The 26,634-nt window shown below is 32.3% G+C and overlaps 1 protein-coding gene across 2 annotated transcripts in view; it reads left to right on the forward strand.

The window, feature by feature from the left end:
• The window catches only part of ATRNL1 (attractin like 1), a 684,787-nt gene that overhangs the window by 70,798 nt on the left and 587,355 nt on the right, over positions 1-26,634 (forward strand). For both annotated transcript variants that reach the window (XM_068549055.1, XM_068549056.1), the window contains one exon: positions 20,536-20,719. In XM_068549055.1, coding sequence (XP_068405156.1) covers positions 20,536-20,719 — 184 coding nt within the window. The remainder of the gene's footprint in view (positions 1-20,535; positions 20,720-26,634) is intronic.

Below are 26,634 nucleotides of genomic sequence, written 5' to 3' on the forward strand. Positions count from 1 at the left end.
GTGCTTGATAAATATTTGTTGGTGAATGAATAGGGTTTTCAGCAGTATTCTTTAAAAGTGAATCTATGTATTTCCTGAATGTTTTAAAAGTATATTAGCCAAATTATTTAAATTGTGTACTGTGCATATTATTCTTTTTCTAGTGGTGATGTGATTCATATGGTACTGTGTTTGATACTCTTCATTTGTCTCTCCAGATCTACCCTTCACCATTCCATTCTGCTCCCATGCCCTCCAGCTTTCATTTGGGATCAGCTGGTAGGAGGCACCATCAGTAGATCAGAAGGTGGGAGATGAGTGAGGTTAAGGTATTTTATTCCTCCAACTCCCTCCCTGCTGGATCTTCTTGGGTTAATTGGGTTGTCCTACTGAAGGCTTAACTTTCTGGTGTTCTTCCCCATACAGCTACTCTCTAGAGTTCTAGAAAACAGTCCCTCCTCTTGCTTATTTCATGACGCAGGATAGTAAAGGCTTTGTGCTCTGATAGTCCCAGGATATTACCCTAGCCATACTTTTGTAAACAGTCTTTTTATTAGACTCTTTACAGTTACTCATTTTGAGCATGTCTGATTGCACCTACTATTAGTTCTCGGAGATTCAAATATAACTTTTAACCTAAGTGGTCCTTCATGCGTACTTAGGTATTAGGATCCTGGAGGTTGGGAGAAAGAGGTGTTTTGTGAGAGGACTTCACACTTGTTTTTGGTTTTTTTTTTATTAAATAAGGTCTAACCTTTATTTAATTAATTTATTTATTTTTGGCCTCCCCGTGTGGCATGTGGGATCTTAGTTCGCTGACCAGGGAACTGGAATTTAAATAATTAGCACTCTTATTTGTCTATGTATTGCTTTCTAATTATTAAAGAAAAACCATTTGTTGATTATTCTTAAGTTTTTTTTAATAATTATGTTTACTCTAACTCAGCTTTATTTGGTTATTATGTCATCAATATAGAACTAATCATGTCTTACTAGCAAAGTCACCCCCAAAAGTATATCTGATGAGAGAATATTTATCTTAAAAAGATAACCATTTGTTGTGTTCCTTGAAGTTTTCTCTTTATAATAATTCATGTTCATAAAAAGTTTTATTTAAAAGAAAAGTTTTCTGCCTCTCCATTAGTCTGAAATCCAGAATTCCTTATTATGTATTTTTTTTTTTAAAGATAGCTTTATCACCTATACATGTATGCTTATATGGCATATTGTTTTGTTTACTTGTTTTTGAATTTTATGAGGAGGAAATAATATTTTATGCAGTTTTCTGAGGCTTTCATTTATTTCCTTCATCACTATATAACCAAGATTAATTCATGTTGTTATGTATTCCTACAGTTAACTTTTTTGCATTACTGTATTTCATTGTCTGACTCTACCATAATTTGCCTATCCATTCTCCTGTTTATGAGCTTCTGAGTTGGATACCTGGTAAAATTCACCCACAGCAGTAATTTTGAGACATCTTGATAAAAATACTATATTTTAAAAGATAAAGAAAAATAATTCCTAGGCTCTTCAGGCAGAAAGATGAAATATCTTACAAGGGCAAGAGATTATATCAGATTTCTCAAAAGCAACCTACAACTCATGGCAACTATGGAGCAAATTTTTCAAGAAACTCAAGGAAAGAAAATACAGGCTAAGGGTTTTTATTTCTTGGCAAACAGTCCTTCATGTGTCAAGGCTATAGAAAAAATAGTTTGAACGTGGCAAAACTCAGATAATTCTGTACATATGTGCCCTATTTCTTTTACAGTAGAAATGTGCAGACTTTTTTTGTAAAGATCTAGATAGTAAATATAATTTAGGCTTTGTAGGCCATACAGTGTGTGTTGTCACCACTCAAATCTGTCATTGAAGCTGTCCACAAGCAGCTGTAAAAAATGCATGAATTAATGAGTGGGCCTTGCTCCAATAAAACTCGATTTACAGAAACACTTGGTGAGCCGGATTTGGCCTGTGGGCTGCAATTTACCAACATCTCTCCTAGAGAATAAGCTCCATCTAATGAAGAGGTGAATGGGAACACTTCAGGTAAAAGACTGATCGAGAACATTTCATGTATTGAATTTCAGAGCTAAGACTGAAACAAGGGTGGTGGGGATGTCAGTAGATAACTGGTATGCAAATGTTTTATGTTCTGTCCAAGTAGAAATAATGCAACTAAAAATGGGAAGAGAAGGAAGAGAGAAAGAGGAAAGCAGAAAAAGCACATGGATTGTTGCATAGATAATAGATGGGAATCAAAGGATGCCATTTAATTCTTGGCATACCTAAGGGTCTGTTGGACCCAGTTTTAGTTTTTTAGTTTCTTTTTTGAGCAGGCCTAACTATCTCTGAAGACTGTTGTTTCATAAATTTCATTCTTTCTTAGAAGTCTTCCAAAGAACAAAGAGAACATTTACTTATTTAAAACATACGGAATAAAATATTCTATATGTAATTACCAAGATGGATCTGTTGGACCCTTTTACAAGTCTAAGATACATGGTGGGATCTTCGTGTTCTTATTTTTCCTATATTTTGAAATATTTTGTTATTTTATCATTCTAGGAAGTCATTGCACATCAGTTGTTCCCAACTATGCTAAAATATTAAATTACTAAGAAAATAAGCTGTTTAGAAGGGTGATGCCACAGTGAAATATATTGTCTATATTGTCATCTTTCAGTTTTCTTATTGCAGTGCCCAAATTATTTTATCAAGTTTAAAGAAGGCATAAGAGAAGACTGGAGGCATCATCACAGTAGCCCGTTTTTAGCTTTTATTGAACACAATTGAGAATTAAAAATTTTTCATTTATTCCTATAATGATGATAGTGGAATTGATCATTTACATTAAATCTCAAATTATGACTCTTCATAAGATGATATCCTAAATAATTTTTTCAAGCTCAAGAATCAATGAGTGAACAATATATTTTTATCTTTTAGTTTATTTATGCCCCAACATTTATTTGACACAAAGAGGTTTGCTATGTTTAAATTCTTACTGAAATTTGCAAAACATAGTTTTTCACTATCGTCTTAGTCTTCTATAAATTATTTATAACATGACTTGATAACATAAAACAAATAAAAGGAACAATTGAACCAAGACAGTGAATGTTGATTACTATTGTTCCTGGTATACCTAGGATTAAAACTGACATATAGATGTTAAAAATTAAGTAGGAAAGAAGAGAATTAAGGGCACTATGAAAGGTATAAACATCAAGGAAACCACTAGAACAAAAATATAAACTTTCTTAAATACCAAAAAGAAAAAAGAAAACATCAAATAGAAAAAAAAAAACCTCAGAAAAATATCGTAATTCACACAGTAATTATAAAATAATATGACAGAGTTGAGATCCAACATATATATTGTCAATAAACATGAATGAGATTAAGTTGCCTGTTTAAAGAAAACATTTTCAAATTGGTGCATAAAGCAAAATCCAACTCTGTGTTGCAAATAGAAGACACATCTGAAACACACTGATTCAGAAAGGCTAAAATGAAGGGATGAAGGAAGATTTACTAGGAAGATAGATACAATGAGAAAGCAGATGTTGTGATCCTTATGCCAGAGAAAGTAGAATTCAGGCCACCAAGACATTATATGAGATAAGAACACCTTATAATATAAAAAAACCCCACAATTCACCATAAAGATATAATATGTAATAGAAGAATATCAATGCACCAAATAGCCCAGCAACCACCTATATACAACTGAAATTATAGCTGATGCAAAGAGAAGTAGATAGCATCACTGTCAGTAGAAAACAGGTCAAGCATTACTCTCAGTACTTGACAGGACAAAAGAATATATATATATCAAACAATACAGCCTGATTGTAGACAATGTTATCTTCTCAAGTGCACACAGAAAACTCACAAAAAGTAAGTTGATCATATGTTAGGGTAAAAAGAAAACATCAGTAGTTTCCAGAAGGCGGAAATATTAAAATTAAATATCTGAATATTAAATAAAGCCTTTCTGTTGGGTGAAAAGGGAAGTAAATACTAGCTTAAATTACAAAATTGCCAAAAAATAGTAACACCTATAAGTAAAAACACCTATAAGAATCTATGAAATACTTTTAAAGCAGTTATCAGAGGAATATTTTTAGCATTAAACAGCTATATTAATATGATGAAACTAAATGAACCACATCCCCAACTCAAAAAGCAAGAAAAAGAACAACAAACTAAACAAAAAAAGTGCCAGAAAGGAAATAATAAAAATAAAAGCTTAAATTAATGTAAGAACAGAAAAAACAATAGATCAATTTATAGCTTACAACTTTTTAAAAAAATAATAAACAAAATAGGTAAGCCACTAGCTCATTTAATCAAGAAGCAAGGGAGAAACCACAAATATACAAAATAAGAAATGACAACGAGGAAATAATATTGATAGGAAATTAAAAAAAAATACGAGACTGCTTTGTATATCTATGCAAATAAATTTGAAAATTTTGAAGAAATGGATGATTTCTTAGAAAATAACAGTTTCCCAAAATTGAACCCAGTAGAGATAGAAAGTTTATATAGAGTAATTTCCATAGGAAAAAATAAAGAAAGCACCAAGCTTAGGTGATATTACAGGATAATTTTAGCAAAGTTAGTAACAAGATAGTCCCAATTCTCTTAAACTGTTTTAGAGAATAAAAAGGGAAGGAAAACTCACAAATTTCTTTTAGAAAGCAAGTATAACATTGCCACTTAAATCTCATACATTTAGCACAGAAAAAATTACATGTAAACGTGTAAGAATAGCTAGGAAAAGATTACAAAGGAAGAGCTATGAGGGGACTTGTCCTACTAGCTTTAAAGCACACTGCAAAGTCTCCATAATTAGAACAGTGCGACAGTGTGATAATGTGGCATGCATGTACAGAAGGACAATAGTATAGAATAAAAGTCCAGAAACATAGTCAACTAGATAAGGATGTCTATGATGGGCAGAGTATAGAACAGGTGGCTTCTCTCTGCTCTGTGATATCTGGGACCTCATCTGGGTAGACCTGAACAGGTGGGGTGACTTGAATGTGGCAGGGGGCTGGAATCATCTGCAGGCTTTTCACTCATATATATTGTGTCTCAATTGTGATGGCTGAAGGCTAATCTCAACTGGGACAGTTTTTAGGTAACTTACACGGTCTGCATGCAGTTTGGACTTATCAGCACGCCAGCTGAGTTTTAAAAGTGTGTCCTAAGAAGGAACATCAGAAGAACAAGCATTCCACAAAAACCAGGCAGAAGCTGCATAGCTTTTACGACCTAGCCTTAGAAATCACACAGCACACGTCTGTACTCTCTTGATTGAAGCAGTTACAAACCCTTTGATTCAAAGGGAGGGTTCATAGATCCCACTTATCAGTGGTAAGAGTTTAAGAGAATTTGGGCTATGTTTTAAAGCTGTTTACGTATCTAACAGAAATACGTATCAGTTCCATTCCAAGGAATTTATCCTGCAGATACATCTCCAGAAACACAAAAATACGTTTTTTTTTTTGTATGCACAAGGTTATTTATTGTAACATTATTTGGAAACTGCTTCAATGCTAAATGTAAGAGAGTGGTGGATAAACTCTGGTACACCCACATTAGTGGTCACGCATTTGTAGAAAATAATGATGAACTGTGAAATTAAATGGAGTGATTTACAGGATATGTTGTGATCAAGTATATAGTATATATAATGTACTACTTTTTGTACATTAGCGAAGTAAGGGAAATTAGAAAATATACTTATGCCTGCTTATATGAGCAAAAAACATCAGAAGGATGAACCAGACAGCAGTGATGTTGATTACTTACAAGGGGCAGTGGAGAATGGTGTGGAAAGGATAGGAAATGGAAAATGAAAATGTTTCCCTGAGTTTGTATTTTTTAAAAATAGTTTGGACTTTCAGAAGCGTATTGCCTTTAGAAACATATATTATCTATATATAAAAATTAAATCAACAAGGAAAGGAAGAAAAGAAAGCTCTAGAGTAATGCAAACTGAAACTAATGAACCCAACTGTGTTTCAAATGAATAATAGTCATGCTGAAAGGGGGAGAAAAGGACTAATCCAAGTGAGTTTTTAACATGGTGTTTGCCTTTAGTGTGTGTGTGGTTGTGGGGAAGAACTGCCAACAAGTCTTTTAGGTTTGTATTTTGAAGGTTTTGGTGAAACAATTCTGAAATTACTTTAGATGTATGGTTAGACTGAAAGAATGAGTAATGTGTTGATATTGTTGGGAACTAGAGTTCCCAATGTGGAAGACGGGAGATACAAATATGAAATGGAGAAGGCCAGGGAGAGTCCTGCCTGGATGGATTGGAATTGGAGGTATCAGCATGAGCTTATGATTAGAAGGTAGATGGTTACAGATACTTGTTGATTCTTCAGAAAGGGTCTAGGAGCAAAGATACTGCAGTAGTAGTGAACCTGTTGATTCCACATATTCCCAGATATAGTTTTTAATAAAATTCCTATGAAAAGAAACAGGGCTCCTTGGAGAAATGGCTGATTTTAGGGCTGTGGTAGGGAAAAATAAAGATGAGCCTGGTACATTTTGTTATGTTAAATATGGAAGTGCTCAAGAAAATTCTGGGTTATGTCAGAAGAACTTAAGGGTCAGCTTGAAGGGGGTTCCATTGTACAGTCTGGGATAATATGAGCATCAGAATAGGAAAGTAATAAACTACAAACCACTGGAAAAATAGGAATCCATGAGCTTACACAAACTGATAGGCACAAATAGAGGAGGAGAAGCCTCTTTCCTACACAGAATGCCGACTGGCATTGCTGGAGTTGAAGAATCATCACTTTGCAACAATCATAGTAAAAATTGATCTAGAAAAGAATCAACAATGGATGCTAAATCTAAGGGGTTGGGAATGAATTTTTGATGAGATGTGCATGATATTTAAGTGTCTTTCCCATGGATTGTTTATAGGGTTCAGGGGAAAAATAGTAACTATGTAGTGTAAAAATCGGTTAGAACCTTGTCCAGGTGATCAAAATTAACATTACAAACCACGGGAAACTGGACATTCTGTGCCTCCGGATATGGTACCTGCTAAAGGAAACATCACTTAGAGCAGAGTTCTGTAAACTTTTTCTGTAAAGACTTACACAGTAAATATTTTAGGCTTTGTAGATCATACAGTCTCTGATTTACTCAATTCTTCCATTGAAGTTTGAAAGCAAGCCATGGATGATATGTAAATGAATGAACATGCCAGTGTGCCAGTACGTCTTTGTTTACGAAAATGAGTGGCTGACTAGATCTGGCCCAAGAAGCATAGGTTACTGACCTCTGGCTTACAGTATTCTGACTGGGAATGTATACCTGAATCTAATCATGAAGCATATCATATAAACTTCAAATGAGGAACATTTTATTTAATAAGAGGGTGAGCTATATTCTTCAAGAATGTCAATGTCATGAGAGAGGAAGAAAGGCTGAAAAATTGTTCCAGATTAAAGAAGGCTAGAGAAATCTGACAGCTGAATGTGGTAAGTGATGTAAGACTGGATTCAACACTGGACACATTTCAATTCACAAAATGAAATACATATGTGTATTAAACAGTGTGTAAATGTTAAACTTCTTGACGTGGATAACTGTAATATTGTTTTGTAAAAACAAAGTCCTTGTTCTTAAGATATACACCAAAATACTTAGGGGTAATAGGAATGATCATTTCTATTGTGTGTTTGTGTGTGTGGTGTGTTCACACGTGCATGTATACGTGTGAAAGAAAGAGAGATGGAGAGAGGGGAAATAAACTAATGATAAAACAAACGGGACAGAATGTTAACAATTAGTGAATCAGAGTAATGGGTATATGGGAATCCTTTGACTGTTCTTGCAACCTGTTTGTATCTTTGAAATTATACCTAAAAGTGCTAAAATAGATTAGAGGAAAGAGATGTATGTTTTCTCATATTTGGTTATATAGGATATATATTTCAATAAGAATTCTTGTGAACTTAAGCTGGCAGTAAAGGAAATGTCAGTTTGTCTTTTTTGCTATACTTAGAATTATAGAATTTTTAGGGAATCTATAAATCTCAGAGGGGAATTTATGTGCATGGTTTTACTAACTTGGACCATAAAGCTCTTCTGGGTTAGTCCTGAGGGAAATTTGTTTCACTTTAGGTTAGCAATACCTCATAAACTTTCTAAGAATCTCAATGTGAATCTCAATGTTAGTATAATATTAATGTTTCACTGTACTATTTTTCATGCCTTTAGGATTTGGGAGGTATAGTTGGGAAGCCATTATTAATGTCATTTTATGTTAACTTTTTTCTTTTGATTTAAAAACCATTAGATATTGTATTTTTAGGAAGGTAATTTTTTTCTCTGTTAAGTGTAGTGATACTATATGGCTTTCTCTTCTCTTCAGTTCTTAACATCACATGTTTTTTCAAAATTCTGTGGTGAATTTCAAGTGTAAATTGGACATTGCTTTCAACCCACTAGTTATCTGGAAATACAGATTTACAGAACACAATGTTAGGTGGTGGGAATTAGGAATTTTTAATACATGGAATCTCTCCTTTAAAAATAATCATAGGAATCAGAACACAAACTTTAACCGTGCTTAAATTAGGTTTGGCATTTGTGGTGTAGTTTCATTTGTGAAGAACTTTCAGAACTAATTAGGTAAAGTGAAACAGTTGCAAAGTAATAAGTAAAATATTTTAATAAATTGCTGGGTTTGTGTGACAGAGGCCACTGTTAATATGGTATACATTTTTATATTTACTAAATGTTTCCAAAAATACCACAATAAAAATACTTTAGTTTTGGTAAGTGGAATTAAACCATTTGCTTTTAAAACTTTATAAGCTATGTAAATATTATACATATATTTGAAAATATGCATTGGTTATATTGAAAAATTTTAGTAGATGTGCATTCAGGATTCAGAAAATTCTGGTTTTCGGTCTGTGCTTAACATTCTTTCATTGATGGAAGTATCAGTCCCTTAAAAGGCAGCCATCCGATTATTTTACATATTTAAAAATTTTATTTATATTTAGAAGAAATACGCATTTCTTGTAATTTGCACTTGGTTTTTCATGACTATATAGAACTGTACATGTGCAATTTAATCACTCTTCCACATATTGGCCCTAAAATATTTTGAGATATCTTATTTTCAGCTTATCTTCCATTCTTTAGATAAGCATCTTAGTTCCTTCAGTCTTCACATAACAAGCTTTCCACTCACATCTTTTTAACAAGATGTTAATGATTTACCTTAACACAGATGTTAATGATTTAAAGAATATTTTCTAATAATAACAACAGGCCTTACTCTGTGCTATGTGGTGGTGTAAGCATTTCACAAGTATTAACTCATTTAGTCCTCAGCGTGAACATGCAAATTTGTGCTCTTTTTACCCCATTTTACAGATAAGGGAACTGAGGCACAGATGTCTCACATAACTGGCCAGTGATCACACAGCTAGTAAATGGCAAGATCAGGGTTATGTAAATATAAAATACACATTATCTTAGTTGACCCTTAGTCATCTTTATCACACTCCTATCACAGGACAGACTGTACTGTGATGATCTATTCAAACTTGTCAGAGCCTAACAGAGCAGGATGTGTTACCTAATGTGAAACCATTGCTTTCCCTTGTTCTGGGCATCTTTTATTAATATTTTTATTGCAACCTAAACTTATATTTTATACTAATATTATTATTTTGACTTATAGTTAGCTTACAGACAACAAAACTTCTTACTTAGTTCATTGGTTTTTGTTCTTTATATAACTGCTGGGTAGTAAGGTATACTTTATCCTGTACTTGTCAACTTAATGTTGTAATCTCAGTGACGGGCTTGACATATATTGTTAAAATAGTTTCAGCTCATCATTACTTTTGATTCATAATTCTGGTATCTAAAGATTTAATTAACTCCTCCTTTTATTAAGTCAGTGGTTGTTTAATAAGTACAACTTCTATGCCTTCATCCTAGGAATTGACAAAAAATGTTGAAGAGCAAACTACTGGCAATAAAAAAAATAAGGATGAGAATGTATAGGTTAAAAGAGATTCAATAGACAAATCAGGCAACTTCAATGTGTGGATCTCATTTAGATCCTGATTCCAACAAACTTCCAAAAAAAAAAGAAGCTTATAAGATAGTTAGAAATCTGAACACTAATTGGATACTTGCTGATATTAAAAATTATTAACTTTTTTTTTGGAGAATCACAATACAATCCTCTAGGGGTTTTGGAGTAAAGCCATAATCTCTTCTACAGATAACTTTTTGAGAAACAGTTTCTGTTTTGCTAGCCAGTATAATTCTTCCCACTGTCTGGAAGACTTTCATTTGTTACTGCTTTTCCTAGAAATGCTTGGTGTAAGTCATCTGGAGTTCTCTTTGTGGCAGGATTTTAAAATCACAGATTCAATTTATCTGATAGTTCTAAGACTACTCAAGTTTTTTCTCTCTTGTCAGATTTGGTAACTTGGTTTTATTTTCAGAATTTGTTCATTTTATCTAAATTTTCCAATGTATTGATCTAAAGTTCTTCATAATGTGCTTTTAGTGAAGTTTAAAATATTTTATAGCCCTATCCCCTTTTATATTCCTAATATTGGCTGCCTGGGTCTTCTTACTTTTTGTCTTGATCAGATTCTCCACAAGATTGTAAATCTTAATACTTTTCAAAGTACCAACTTTTGGGGTTATTGATTTTCTTAATATATTCATTTGTCTATTTTATTAATTCTTATTTTTATTATGACCTCATTTTAATATATTTTGATTTGTTACGCTTTTTTCCTTTTTATATTGATACTTAATTCATTATCTTTCAGGTTTTCTTCACTGAATTTTTAAAAATATATACATTTAAAGCTGTAACATAAACAATGTAAACATGGCTATAGTTGTATCCTACATGATTTGGTATGTAGTATTTTAATTGTTATTTAGCTCAAAATGTGTTTAAGATTCCATATTAATTTCTTCTTTCACTAATGGGTTATTTAGAAGTGCAGTTTAAAAATGTTCAAACATGGGGTTTTCTAGTTATTTATTTTTTATTATTAATATCTAGGTTATTGTATTATGGTCACAGAACATATCCTATAGGCTTCCTCCCTCAAAATTATTAGGAAATATTTCAAAAATACTTAAAGGTTGAAAGAATTGTGCAGTGAATTCTCATAGACATACTACTTACCTTCTACAATTAATCTTTTGCTTTTTCACTTACCAGTGTATGTATCTATTTCTCTATCCATCTATCTATTTTTTTGGTATATTTTAAAGACTTGCAAACATTAGTACACTTGACTTCTAAACATAATAGCATGCCTGTTGTTAACTAGAGTTCTGCACTCATGTTTTTAATGTAAAAGTTACATACAGTGGAATGCACAAATTTTGTGTACAATTCAATGAGTTTTGACAGAACATACATCTGTAACCCAAATTCATATCAAGTTACAGGACACTGACCATTACTTGAGAAAGTTCTCTCCTGATCCTTCCCAGTTGATACCTGCCCTGCTTCCTGATTTTTTTCATCATCAAATAGTTTTGCCTGTTTTGGAATTTCATGTAAAGGGAATCACACATCATGCACCCTTTTTAAAATAAGGCTTCTTTCACTCACCATGATGCTTTTGAAATTTATACATGTTGTGTTTATTAGTAATTTGTTCCTTTTTGTTGAGTGCTTTTTCAGTGTATGAATACATTGCAGTTTCTTTGTTCATTTTCTCATTGATGAACACCTGGGATGTTTCCAGTTTTGGACTGTTATGAATAAAATTTCAGTGAACATTCTTGTACAAGTCAACTAGTAGACATGTTTTTATTTCTCTTGTCTAAATACCTAAGGATGTTGGTTGGGTCAGGAGGAAGATATATCTTTAATTTTTTAAGAAAGTGCCAGACCTTTTTTCCAAAGTGACCTAATACATTTGTTTATTAAGTTTAGTTAATTACTTGTGTTGTTCAAATCTTTTAGATCTTTACTGATATTTTGACTGTTCTGTCAATTGCTGGAAAGGGTACATTAAGTTTTCCATGATGATGTTGATTTTGTAAATTTTTCCTTATAATTTTTTCAATTTTTGCTTTATATATTTTGAAGCTTTATTACTCTCTTGGAATATTGGTCTTTTAAAATTCATATGTAGTGATCTTTACCTTTAGTAATCTTTTTGCTGCTTTTCCCATAAAGACTACTATTGTATTCTGATATATTGTGGTCATCCCGCAGAAGGGAATCCCCAATATTTGCTTTGGATGTTGAGGCCGATGGTGCCAAGAGAGTATGAAACACGAATACCAAGAGAGTATGAAAGACTTATTATTCACAAAATGAGGCTTTCTGACGTGTGCAGGACAGGCTCCCAAGCAGGTCTGAAAATGGCTTGAGAGAGCAGGGAAAGGAGATTGGCTTGGTTATGTAATTTTACAGTGTGGGTAAAGTAAGGGAAACATTCATGCCAGCTGGGTCTTGCTTGGCTTAAATTTCCCCTTGACACCATAGCGGGGAGTAATAAAACAGTTGGTGCTTTATTTATAGTGATCCCAAGGTATCCTTGCCAGTCTATTTCACAAATCACTTAACAATTAACTTAATAAAAATCTTTTCTCCTGTATTACATACTTCCAGTGATCAGTCATTCACATGAATAATGATATTGTCTTGGAATAATGTGTTAGCAGGGAACGTGGTGAGGAGTTGTTGGATTCTAGATTTGTTTTGAAAGTGGTGACAACAGGAATCACTGAGAGGTCATGTAAAATGTGAGGAAAAGGAGTCAAGGATAGCTCTAAGATGTTTGGTTGAGCAACTAGAAGAATGGAGATGCCATATACTAAGTGAGGGAGGCTGAGAAAGGCAGATTTACTTGTCACCAGCACATCTGTGTGTGTGTATAAAAACTTCAGAGTGCAACTTGATAAGCTTTAACAAATCGATATAGTTGTTTAAGTGCTACCTCAATCAAGATATAGAACGTTTCTATTACTCCAGAAAGTTTACTTGTGACCCTGTGCAGTCAGTCTCTCATGATCCTCTAGCTCCAGGTAACCACTGATCCGTTTTCTGTCAATATAGTTTTGCCTTATTTCAAATTTCATATAAATGAAATCATGTGGTATGCGGTCTCATTGTATTGGCATAATAATTTTGAGGTTCATCTAAATTTTTGCTCGTGTCAGTAGTTGGCTTCTTTTTAATCTTTTTAATCTTGAATGGTATTTCATTGTATGGATAAGATATAATTTGTTTATGTGTTCACTAGTTAGTGGACATTTGGGTCCAGTTTTTAGGTCTTTTGAATAAAAGCTGTTGTGAATATTTGCATACAAGTCTTTGTTTAGGCATATGTTTTCCGTTCTCTTGTGTAAGTGCTGAAGAATGGGATTGCTGGGTTATTTGCAGTTATGACCCAGTGTTTCCTCGCATTTCCTGTGTCATGAGAACAATAGCAAATGATAATAAGAAACGTGTAGAAAAAGACATGATTTACAACATACTCAAATTGCTTAACACCAGTGACTTTTTCTCATTTTCCTCATTATCAACTGCTCTTTTTAATTAGTCAAGTAATAAATAACAATTACATAAAGGTCTGCAAATTCAAATAAGCAAAAAAAAAAAAAAAAAAAGAATTACAGTTTTCAATAGCTATGATAAGTATAGAAGAAAGGCAATGATTTTGTACATTTTTAAAATTGAGCCCCTGCAGTAAATTCACTCATTAATTATAATTTTAAAAAATAATGAATGATAATATTTATAAGGTGTAGCAGTAAATGGATGGAGCTTCTCACTTGAAAGTGACCAGCCTGGGTGCTTAAGGCCTGAGATTTTTTTAAGAAATAAATATACAGTTGTTCTTTGGTTGAAAGAGTTTCCTTTCCCCATTGAATTACCTTGGTACATGTGTTGAAGAGTCAACTGACCATTTATGTATGAGTCGACCTTTGGTCCATTAATGTATATTATGTTTAATACCACACACTATTGATTACTGTAGCTTTGTAAATCAGGCAGTGTCAGTCCTCCATCATTTGTTTTTGTTTGTTTTGTTTTCAAAAGTTTTGGACTCTTCTAGGTCCTTCACATTGCCATGTAAAATTTAGAATCAGCTTGTCAGTTTATTAAGAAAAAGCATGTAGGGATTTTAATTGGGGTTGCATTACATCTATAAAGGGGAAAATTGAGCCTTTAACAATATTGAGTCTTCTAACTCATGGGCATGGTATATTTCAGCATTTGGCACCCTACAACTTTGCTGAACACACTTACTATTCCTTGTAGCTTTTTGGTAGATTCTTATTTTCTATATAGATGATCATGTGTTATGCTCATGCTAATAAACATTCTTCTTCCTTTTCAATCTATATACCTTTTATTATTATACTGCTAGGATCTCTGGTACAATATTGAGTAGAGGTAGTGAGAGCAGACATTCCTGTCTTTTTTTCATATTTTAGGAGGGAAAGCTCCAGTCTTTTAATTACTGTAGTATTACATTAGCGGTATGTTTTTTTAATGCCTTTTATCAGGTGAAGGAAATTCGCTTTTATTCCTAGTTTGCTGAGTATTCTTCTTGAATAATGTTAAATTTTGTCAAATAATTTTCTGCATCTATTGGAAGATCATTTGTTCTTTTATTTTCTTTGATTTCTTAATATGGTGAATGACATTGACTTTCAGATGTTAAGCCACTATTGCATTCTTGGATAAATCCCACTTGGCCATAATGTATTACCCTTTTCATATACTGCTAGAATTGATTTCCAAAAATTTTGTTAAGGATTTTTATGTTTATACTCATAAGAGATATTGGACTATAGTTTACTTTTCTTGTAATGTCTTTGTCTGCTTTTACAGGCTGTAATGGTAAAATGATATGGGGAGTGATAAAATTTGCAGAGTGTTTCTATTCTATTTTCTGTAAGAGTTTGTGTAGAATTGGTATCATTTCTTTCTTAAATGTTTGGTAGAGTTCACCCGTGAAACTATCTGGCCCAGAAACTTTCTTTGTAGGAAAGATTTTGACTATGGCATTTATTTTCTTTAATAAATGTTAGCAAAATTCAAATTATCAAATTTCTTTTTGAATGAGATTTGGTAGTTTGTGTTTTCAAGTAATATATTCATATCATTTAAGATGTTAAACTTATTGGCATAAAGCTGTTCATTATATTCCCTTATACTTAATATTTGTGAAATCTGTAGTGATATCTCCTCTTATATCTGATATGAGTTATGTGTATCCTATTTTTCTTGTCTGTCTGACTAGAGATTAATAGGTTAATCAATTTTATTGACCTTTTCAAATAACCAGCTTTTGTTTCCTGTTTTCTATCATATTGATTAATGCTTTGTTACATTTCTTCTTTGAGTTTTATTTGCTCTTGTTTTACTGATTTCTTAAGATGGAAGAATAGATCATTGAAATGAGATTGAGACCTTTTTCTTCTTTTTAAAAATATCAGTATCGTTGTAAATTTCCTTCTAAGCCAGTAGTTCTCACACTTGATGCATAGGAATCACCTAGAAGGTTGTTAAAATAGATTGCTGTGCCCTAATCCCTGATTTTCTTATTGATTATGTCAGGATTGGTGCCAGGGAATTTGCATTTTTAAAAAGTTTCCAGGTAATGCCAATTGATGCTTCAGGGAACCACTGTTGAGAATGACTGCTTTAAGTACTGCTTTAGCTGTATCCCACACGTTTTGAAATGTTGCATTTTTTGTTTCCATTTAGTTCAAAATGTTTTCTATTTTTTTGTGTGTTTTTTTCCTTTGGCTCCTGGGTTGTTTAGTAGTATTTTGTTTGATTCAACTATTTGAAGATTTTTCCGATATCTTTCTTGCCATTGTTTCTTGTTTAATTCTATTATTGTCAAAGACTATGTTTTTTAAAGTTAAAATTTTTCTTGAGTCTTATTTTCTGGCCCAGAATATGGTCTACCTTGGTGAATGTTACATGTGAATTTGAAAAGATGTGCATTCTGCTGTAGTTGGTTGGGGTGTTCTATAAATGCCAATTATATTATGGCTGATGGAGTTATTCACGTCTTCTATATCTTTACTGATATTCTGTTCAGTATTTTTCTTAGTTCTTGAAAAACCAGTGTAGAAACCTCCAGTTATGATTGTGGATATATCTATTTCATTTTTAAGTTCTATTAGTTTTTGCTTCACTCATTTACTTATTTTTAATTTTTTAATATATAATTAAAATTAATTAATTTTAATTGAAGTATAGTTGATTTACAGTGTTGTGTTAGTTTCAGGGGTAGAGCAAAGAGATTCAGTTATGCATACATATATATCTGTTTTTTTCAGTTTCTTTTCCCTCATAGGTTCTTACAAAATATTGAGTATAGTTCCCTGTGCTATGCAGTAGGTCCTTGTTGGTTATCTATTTTACATATATGTTTCACTCATTTAAGATGTTCTGTTATTGGGTGTTACACAATTAGAATTGTTGGTTCTAATGATAAATTGTCCTCTTTCAGTCCCAGTTTCCTTCTGTTGTCTTTTCTGCCTGAAGAACTTATTTTAGTATTTCCTTTAGAGTAGGTCTGCTGGCCATGGATCAGCTTAATTTTTTTTACATCTGAGAATCTGTTCATTTTACGTTCATCACTAAAGGATATTTTTGCTAGATATAGAATCCTGAGTTATAGTTATTTTTATAGTTATAGTTATTTTTCAGCACTTCCTTCTGTCCTGCATGGTTTCTTAGGATAAAATCATAGTCATTAACTGTTGTTCCCCTATAGGTAATTTGTTATTTTTCTGTAGCTGCTTCTGAGATGTTTTCTGCACTTTTAGTTTTCAGCGATTTCATTGTGGTGTGAATTTCTTTGAATTTATCCTATTCGTGGTGTGCTCAGCTTCTTGAATCTGTAGGACTATTAATTTATTAACTACTTTTTAATTTTATTTTTGCAGAGGTTACTCTAGAGTTTACAATATGCTTATTTAGCTTTTCAGATTCTACCTTTAATTAATATTCTACCACTTCACATATAGTGTCAGAAACTCAGACTAGTATCCCTGCATTTCCCTCTTTTAATATCATATCTCATGTTATGAAGACCATAACAAATTGTTATAATTTTTGTTTTGGACACTTAATTATCATTTACTGGGAGGGAAGATGAGAAATGACACCTTTAATATTTACCCACGTATCAGATATTTCCTGTACTCCTCATTCATCTATATAAATCCAGATTCTGTCTGGTTTCAAGTATCATTTTCATTCAGCTTGAACTTTTTTACAGGGCAAGGCTGCAATAATATATTCTCTCTGTGGTTTTTTTTTTTTCCTTTATCTGAAAAAGGTTTTGTTTTACTGTCACTTTTGGAAAATATTTTGTGGGATATAGAATTCTACTTTGATAGTTATTTTTTGGTATAGAATGCTGGGTTAATGGGTTTTTCCCCCCTTCTCAGTAGTTTAAAAGTGTAACTTCACTGTCTTCTGACTTGCATGCTTTCTGTTGAGAAGTCAAGTGGCATTCTTATTTTTGTTCTGCTTGTTCATCTTAATCACTTCATGCTATTCCTTGGCGTGGGTTTCTTTATTTCTTTTTTTTTCTCCTGCTTGTATATCATTGATCTTCTTGGTTTTGTGGATTTATAGATTTCATTAAATTTGAGAAACTATTTTTTCAAACATCATTTCTGTCTACCTTACCACCACACTTCTTGGACTTCTATCATAGTAGATTAGACTACTTGATATTGTCATACAGGTCCCTGATATTCTGTTCATTTTTTTTCAGGGTTTTTGTTTGTTTTTTTCTGTGCTTCATTTTGGATAGTTTCTATTTCCATATTTTAAATTCATTGTTCTTTTCTCCCAGAGTATCTAATCTTGTGTTAATTCTATACAATGTATTTTTCATTTCCAGGAGTTCTGTTTGAGTCTTCTTTATCTTCCATTTTTCCCTTATCATGTTCATGTTTTCTGTAACATTATTGAACATATTTGAGTATATTTATAATAGCTTTTTAAACATTCTCTTCTTTTAATTCTGTCGTCTTTGTTATTTCTGTCTCTATTGATTGATCTTTCTTCTTGTTACGGGTCATGTTTTCTTTGCCCTCTGTGCCTGTTAATTTTTTAATGCATTTTGAACATTGTATGTTTTTACCTTGTTGGCTGCTGGACTTTGCGGTATTCCTTTAAAGAGTGTTGGACTTTGTACTAACATGGGGTTAAGCTTCCAGTGTAAGCATTTTGCAGGATTGCTTCCGAGGTCTGTTAGAGTGGATCCAGAGCAACTTTTAGTTTATGGCATCATTGTTTTTAAGAACAAATTGAAACCTAAATGAGTCACAGTGTAGAGTTACTTAAATAAGTTATGTATCATCAATACAATGGAATTTAGCTGATAAAAAATAAAAAACGGGACCTGAAAAGATGTCCCAGATGTTAAGTGAAAAAATAGTTGTAAAATAGCATGATTTTTTGGTACAGATATTTACAGGTATGTATGTACACGCAAGTCATATACATTTGTTTTGTGTATTGTAATAAAATATTCAGAATTATAGTTTGAAAATATTCTGAACATAACAATTTGTGCAAAATACCTCTAGATAGTGGGCTAGAGCAGAAGGTAACATTCACTTTTGCATTATACACCTCTTTATTGCTACAATATTTTTTGGTAAGAAGTATGTTTATCTTTTTTTGTTAAAAAGAGAATAAATAAAAACATGAAAACCTTCAGTTTGGCTATATATATATAGCTTTATATATATATATATATATATATATATATATATATATGGCTTTAATAAGTGTTTGAAGTATATTAAAGAAATTGTTCCTGATAAGTTATTATTAACTTCATTCTTTGGAAATTACCTCCAAAATGTAATGCCCATTAGTTACAAAAGTACTCTGAAATTTCTTCAAATATGTTTAGTTTTCTCTAAGTAAAATTGGCTTTAACAACCCTTTCTGATACTTCTTTTATGACTACTTTTATGACTGTTGAAGTATCACATTCTACACTACCTTAAAATTGTGTAAGTGTGAAGAATTTTTAAGTATCATCTCTATTTTCTGTTATTTGCTTTGAGTATTTTCAGTGAGTTGTCTAGTATGCCAAAGTTGATGTGAAAAGTTAGGGGGAAGACGGAAGTGTGGTCTGGGTGGATATTTAAAGACTAATAATAGATTTCTGTATAGTTGCTCTTTATAATCTAAATTTTTTAAGGCCAACGAGATGTGTATTTTCATCTTCATATTTTTAAAAATATGCCTTGCATATGATTGGGGCTTGTTTTAGTGAATTTGCCATAGAAATAAGAGTCCCTTCTAGATATATCAAGCAGAATGGGAACTTAATATAGGGAGTTAATTACAAAAATCCTAGAGACACCAAAATGAGGGTATCACCCAGAAATCTGGAGCTGCTACATACCCAGGCTGGAGCTTAGGGCCACATTTGTAATTGAGCTACTTACTATAGGTGCTACTGCTGCCACTGCGCAGGTGCTACCCCTGCTGCTGTTGCTATAAAACCACCACTGCCATTACCTACTGTAGTCACCTACCTGTTCCTTCTGTTAGAGAAGAAAGCAGAATCTTTCTTCCTTTTGCCTTCTAAGCTCTCCCCAGTACTTTCATTGGTGGAAACTGACAGTAACACATCTGTCAGCGAGTCTTGGAAATTTAATTTTTAGGTTTTTATCAATAATACAAAGGACTCTTAGAAGGGACAGTGGGACTCATAACCAAGAGATAAAAGACCAGCAGAGTGCTAAAAATTGTTAAGGGCAAGAGTCATATCTTAATTTTAGTCTTTGTAATATCAGTGACTAAACTCAGAGCCTGTGACATAATAGGCTCTCATAAACTATTTGTTAAGTCTTTTTTTTTCAGGTTTGTTTACAAGTACAGAAATGTATGTGAGAATAAAATTTTCATTTTCTCTCTCACATACAAAAATTAGATATTTTCAATATTTCAGAGTTTAATTAAAATTTGCAAAAAGACCAGTCTTACTTATCTTCAATCCCTAGCACCCAACATAGTAACTAGCACATACTTATTTATTTATTTAAAAAATAACTTTATTTATTTATTTGTTTATTTTGGCTGCGTTGGGTCTTTGTTGTGGTGCGCGGGCTTCTCATTGCGGCGGCTTCTCTTGTTGCAGAGCATGGGCTCTAGGCATGTGGGCTTCAGTAGTTGTGGCACATGGGCTCAATAGTTGTATCTCGTGGGCTCTAGAGTGCAGGCTCAGTAGTTGTGGCACATGGGCTTAGTTGATCCGTGGCATGTGGGATCTTCCCAGACCAGGGATTGAACCCGTGTTCCCTGCACTGGCAGGCGGATTCTTAACCACCTAGCACATATTTAATAATTTTTTTAATTAAATGATTATTAGGTATACTTTACTCATAAAATGTGGTATTAGAATGAACTTGTTGGTAGTTTGGTGGTATATTAGTTTTATTTCTAAATACTATTAGAGTTCATGATTTATATTCTTTCTCTTACAGCATCAAACACTTGGCTTGTTCCGGAAACTAAAGGAGCTATTGTTCAAGGTGGATATGGCCATACCAGTGTGTATGATGAAATAACAAAGTCCATTTATGTTCATGGAGGCTATAAAGCATTACCAGGCAACAAATATGGATTGGTAGATGACCTTTATAAGTATGAAGTTAACACTAAGACTTGGTGAGTAGATTGGGCAAAAGTACATTGTACATCTTGTACTGGTCATTTCACATATGCCAGAGTTTCTCTAGGGTACATAACTAAAAGTGAAATTGCTGTGTGTGAGGATATTCACATCCTTAACTTTACTACCTGTTGCCTAATTGCTTCTCAAGTCACTGTGATAATGTACACTTCCACCAGCAGGGTATAAGTGTCCTTGTTTCTTCGTAGTCTCACCAACACTTGGTAATTATGAGGATATTTTCCTTTTGCCAGTGCAGTGGATGTGAATGGTATCGTACTGATATTTTAATGTGCATACCCTGATCGCTATAGTGAATAAGCATATTTTTATGTGTTCATTTGCACTCATGTTTTCTATTTAGTGAATTGCTTATTGATTTTTCTAGGTATACAAGTTTTAAAATAGAATTTTTGTTTTACTCATTTTCTTTTGTAGGACCTGGGAAGTGACCCCCTTTTTGTTTTTAAACACTAAACATTCTTTCAAACTTATATGAAATTACTTTATGTGTTTAAATGAAATACAGTTTTCCACCAAATTGTGATTTGTTCTATCCTCTTCACTGTCACTTTCAAACATATATTCTAATTTACACTTTATTTGAAAAAAGGGAGATGAAATTGAAAAAATGAAGACTTTTCCTTTGGGTAATTTTCCTAATTTTCATTTTTTTAGTTTAATAAAATGCAGTATTATATTTTAGTAGATAGGCTACCTTGTTGAGCTATTAGTAAATGTGTGTTTAGAGAAATTCTTTTTCAATGGGGAAATGGATTATTCTGGACTACTATTTCCACTGAGAAAAATTAGGAATTACATCTTTTTAAGGCATCATAGGACTATAAAGACAGTCCTATTCGTTGGTCAAGATTAAGGAGAGATAGAATGAAAAGGGAGGTATGATTGGCATTTTGCACAACTTTTGTCCTTGAGACAATTATAAATCCTGAAAACTGCCTGAGAAACTGAGCAGAGCTTTCGTCAATCAATATGGAGGACCAAAATGGATTTCTAGGTGTGCCAAGGAATAGGGGTCTTGTTAGACACTTAACGATGTAGTCTGGTTCCTGAAGTTCTAAACCTATGAGTGAGTATAAACTTATCTTTGAATCATCATGGTCTTTCATTGGTTTTGGTGCTCTGCCCATAGTCTAACTTGTGGCAGAGCAAAAGTAAATCCTCTCTTGAGGAAGACAATATCATACAGAGCCTCAAATTATTTCATATACAATATCTGTTACAAAACAAAAAATAATAAGGCTTAGGAAAAGAAAAGCTATGAAGAAAACCCAGCCATTTGGAATATACCTATAGGATAATGGCATTTTCAGACAGAAACTTTAAAATAATTAGGATTTTATGATCAAGGAATTAAAATATAAAGTAGGAAAATATTAACAAACAACTGGAAACTTTTACTAAAGAATCAAATGGAAATTATAGAAATGGAAAGTAGATTAAATGAACTAAGAATTCTTTGGATATGTTTACAGCAGGTTAGACACAGCTGAGGGGGGATTAACGAAATGGAAGATGGGTCAGAAGGAAATACCCATGTTGAAATAAAGAAAGACAAAGAATGAAAAATAAAACAGGGAAAGAAATATAAAGGACTTGTGGAAATGTTCTAACATGCATGTAATTGAGGTCCAGAAGAAGAGGATTGAGAAGATAATGTGGAGCACTGTTTGAAGTCTTAAATGACTGAGAATTTTCAAAAGTGACAAAGGATAGCTAGCTACAAATTGAAGAAATTTCTTGAGTACCAAGGGGGTGAGTACAAAGAAACTTACGCTTAGAAATGTCACTGTAAAACTGATGAAAACCCAAATAGAATGAGAAAAGCAGCCAGAGGGGAAAAAAGGCATATTCTCTTTAAAGAAGCAACACTAAGACTGACAACTGGTTTTTTAACTGAAAAAACGGAATCTAGAAGACATGGTGTCTTCAGATGGCTGAAGGAAAATGTCATCAGTCCAAAGTTCTTCACCCAGTGAAAAACCCTTAAAAAATGAAAGGAAAACATGTACTTTTCAGAAAAACAAGATGAATTTGACAGCAGCAGACCTGCAATACAGCAAACACTAAATAAAGAAAATGCTAACTAGATCTTCAAAATATTGAAGTAGAAGAAAAATGATCCTAGATACTAGAAGGAATAGAGAAATGGAAAAGGGTATATCTAAGAGATTATTTATTATATAATACTATAATAGTAATAGAGGCTTAAATATATACAAAATTTAAATGCATGATAATAGCAGCACATAAATCAGGAAGAAGGGTAAACGGTGTTCAACATTACTAAGGTCCTTGTATCATATGGGAATTGATAAGAAACTAATTTATAGTAGACATTAATAGTTAAGGATTTATATTGTAATCATTAGGTAACAACAAAAAATAAAAGTAAAACACTGTATATCTAACAGGTGAATAGAGGGAAAAATGAGAATAGTACTTAATGCATTTGGAAGAAAACAAGAAAGGAATAGAAAGGAAACAAAGTAAAGTTGGGACAAATATAAAGGAAGATGGTATATTTAACTCCAAATATGTCATAAATACACTAAATGTGAGGAAGTAAATATTCCAGTTACACTGAATGTAGGAGACAAATATTCCAGTCAAAAGCTAAAGATTTTTGGACTGGGTATAAAAATAAAACCTAGCCCTATGCTGCTTAGAAAATATACAAAAAGTATAAAAGTATTTAAAACTTTTGAATCAAAATCAAGATGATTATGATGCTGCCAAGAGGGACATTTATAACTTTAAATGCATTTATTAGGAAAGATTTTAAAAAGCGTGAAAATCTGTCTAAGAAGTTAAAAAAGTTAAAAGAACAGCAGATTAATCCCAAAGAAGGGATAAAGTAAATAATGATAGGGAAAAGAAAGAGAATAGGAGATAAAGTACAAATTAGTGAAATAGAAAACAAACATATGGTAGAGATGATCATATAGCCACCAAAAATCAACAAAGTTGGTTGTTTGTGAAGAATAATAGGTAAATCCCCACCCAGATTTAGAAACAAAGATTACAGTTGGCCCTCTGCATCTGTGGATTCAACTAACCATGGATTGAAAATATTAAAAAGTATTCCAGAAAGTTCCAAAAAGCAAAGAAAACTTGAATTTGTCATGTGCCAGCAACTGTTTACATAGCATTTACATTGTATTTACAACTGTTTACATAGCATTTACATTTTATTGGGTATTATAAGTAACCTAGAAATGACTTAAAGTATACAGGAGGATGTGTGTAGGTTATATGGAAATACTATGCCATTTTATATAAGGGACTTGAGCATCTGTGGATTTTGGTATCCAGGAGGCTCCTGGAACCAATCTCTCACAGATACTGAGGGATGGAACCAATCTCTCGCAAATAACCCAAATCCAGAATGAAAAAGGACATTACAGACATTCAGACATAAGTTCTACAGACTTTAAAAGGTAATAAAAGCATATGATAAGCAGCTGTATGACAGTGAATTTAAAAAAAATCAAATGAACCATGTCAAATGTCTAGAAAAATGAAACCAGAATTGACACATGGAAAGATAGAAAATTGGAATAACATTATAGCAAAGAAATAGAATCTATACTTGAAACGTTCTTCCCTTAAAAAAGAAACACAAACAAAACAAGACAGAATAAAACCAAAAACTGTCCAGGCCCAGATCACTTTACTTTGGGTGAATTTGCCCAAATATTTAAGAAGTACATATTTAAGAAATGATACCAGTCCTTCACAAAATTTCAGAGAACAGAAATAATTATTTTGCAATTTATGGGGCTGGCAAAACTTTGATACAAAACTATGAAAAAGATATTACAGGTAAGTAATTATAGTGTTATATTTTTCATGAAAATAGATACAAAATATTAGGTGAAGCCAGCAATTTATGAAAGGTATAATACATCATTTGGGTTCACTCTAAGAATATAAGGTTAATTAAAAATTCATAAAATCAGAGTAATTAACACATTAAAAGAATAAAGAAGTGAAGGCATATAATCTCAAATGTTGCAAAGGAAAGTTTAGATAAAATTTAACAAGTATTCATGATAAAAAGTCAAATACAATAGGAATAGAAGCAAACTATTTGTGTGGTAAAAGGTACAAACCAATAGAAAAACTTTATTGCAAACATTATAGTGTAATGTTGAAAAATTTTCCTTTAAGGTTAGGAATGAATAAGAGTGGCTACTATCAGTGTTTCTATTCAACATTGTATTGGCATTTCCAGCCAGTGCAATAATACAATTAAAGTTAAAGGGAATAACAAAATATAAAAGATATATGGGTAATAGGTTGCTAGATATAAGGTCAATATAAAGAAAACCAATCCAATATAATTCTGTATACCAGGAACAATTAGAAAATGATGATTTGAAAGCAATACAATTTTAAATACAATTTAAAAGCAATACAATAAAAGCAATACAATTTATCATCAGAACATCAACAACCTGAGACGTAAATGTAATGACATATACACAGGATCCTTCCATAGAAAACTCAAAAACTGTGTGAGAAATTGAAGACCTAAATAAATGGAAGATACATAATGATAATTAATTGAAACAATATTGTAGAGATATCTATTCTGCCCAAATTGATCTTTAGATTTAATGTAATCCCAAAACAAAATTGCAGAAAGTATTTTTCTTTTAGAAATTGACATGCTTATTCAAAAATTTATATGAAAATGCAAAAAACCATTCATAGCAAAACCAAAACTTTCAGAAGAACAAAGCTGGAAGACTTCTAGATTTCATGAATTCGAAGCTACAGTAATTAAGTGTTGCTGCAAAGATAGGGACATAGATCATTGTAGCAAATAGGAATTCCCCAGACAGACCTACACATTTATTGGCACTTAGTGTAACAAAGTTGACACGACAGAGTCGTTTTTTCAATAAATTATTCTGGGCCAATTGGTATACAATTGAAAGAAATGAATTTGGGGCCCTGCTTCAAATCATACACAAAAATTAGTTTCAGATCAATTGTAAATCTAAGTATGGAATGTAAAATAATAAATATTGTAGAAGATAACGGGTAAATATCTTTGTTTTTATTGGCAAAGAAAGACTTTAAAAATAGTATTTAAATAGTACTCTTAATAAAGGAAAAAGGATAGACTGAACTATGTATGTCTAAAAAATATCACTAAGAAGGTGAAAAGGCAAGCTGCAGTGTAGGAGATATTTGCAACACATAAAGTCAACAAAGGTCTCTATTCCCGAATATGTGGAGAAGTACTACAGATCAACAAGAAAATGTCAGATGACTCAAGAGAAAATGGGCAAGTGACTTGAACAAAAGGATATCCAAATGACCAAAATGCATTTTAAAAGTTGCTCAACCTTATTAGCCACAGGGTAATTTAAATTAAGATAACATTCAGGTACCACTACACATCCACTTAAATGGTTAAAATTTACAAGATTGATAATCCAAGTGTGTATAAACCAGTAGAAGCATTGAAAAACCTTTTGACAGTTTCTCCTAAATTTGAATACATTCACACACCCATATGTAATGTGTGTATCCTATGAAATAGCTATTTTAGTTATATATTCAACAAATGCATATATGTATGCAATACAAATATAGTATACATATATACTATATTTCAGACACTCATTATGCAGAGAAATTGTCAAGGATAAACATCATGAATAGCATGTTCATCAGTATTTAGTAGAATATAAGTAACTAATAACATATTTATAAAATTGTCTTATATCATTTTCCAAAACCTCTGACAGCTACATTTTTAGGAAATCACAAAAACTTGATAGTTTAATAAACTAGCTTTGGATACTTTAATGTAAAACTAATTCTCATTATACCAAATTTAAGAAGCTAGAAGAAATCATTTCATGTAACCAGA

Source organism: Eschrichtius robustus, chromosome 7, assembly GCF_028021215.1.
Source record: "Eschrichtius robustus isolate mEscRob2 chromosome 7, mEscRob2.pri, whole genome shotgun sequence".
NCBI lineage: Eukaryota > Metazoa > Chordata > Mammalia > Artiodactyla > Eschrichtiidae > Eschrichtius > Eschrichtius robustus.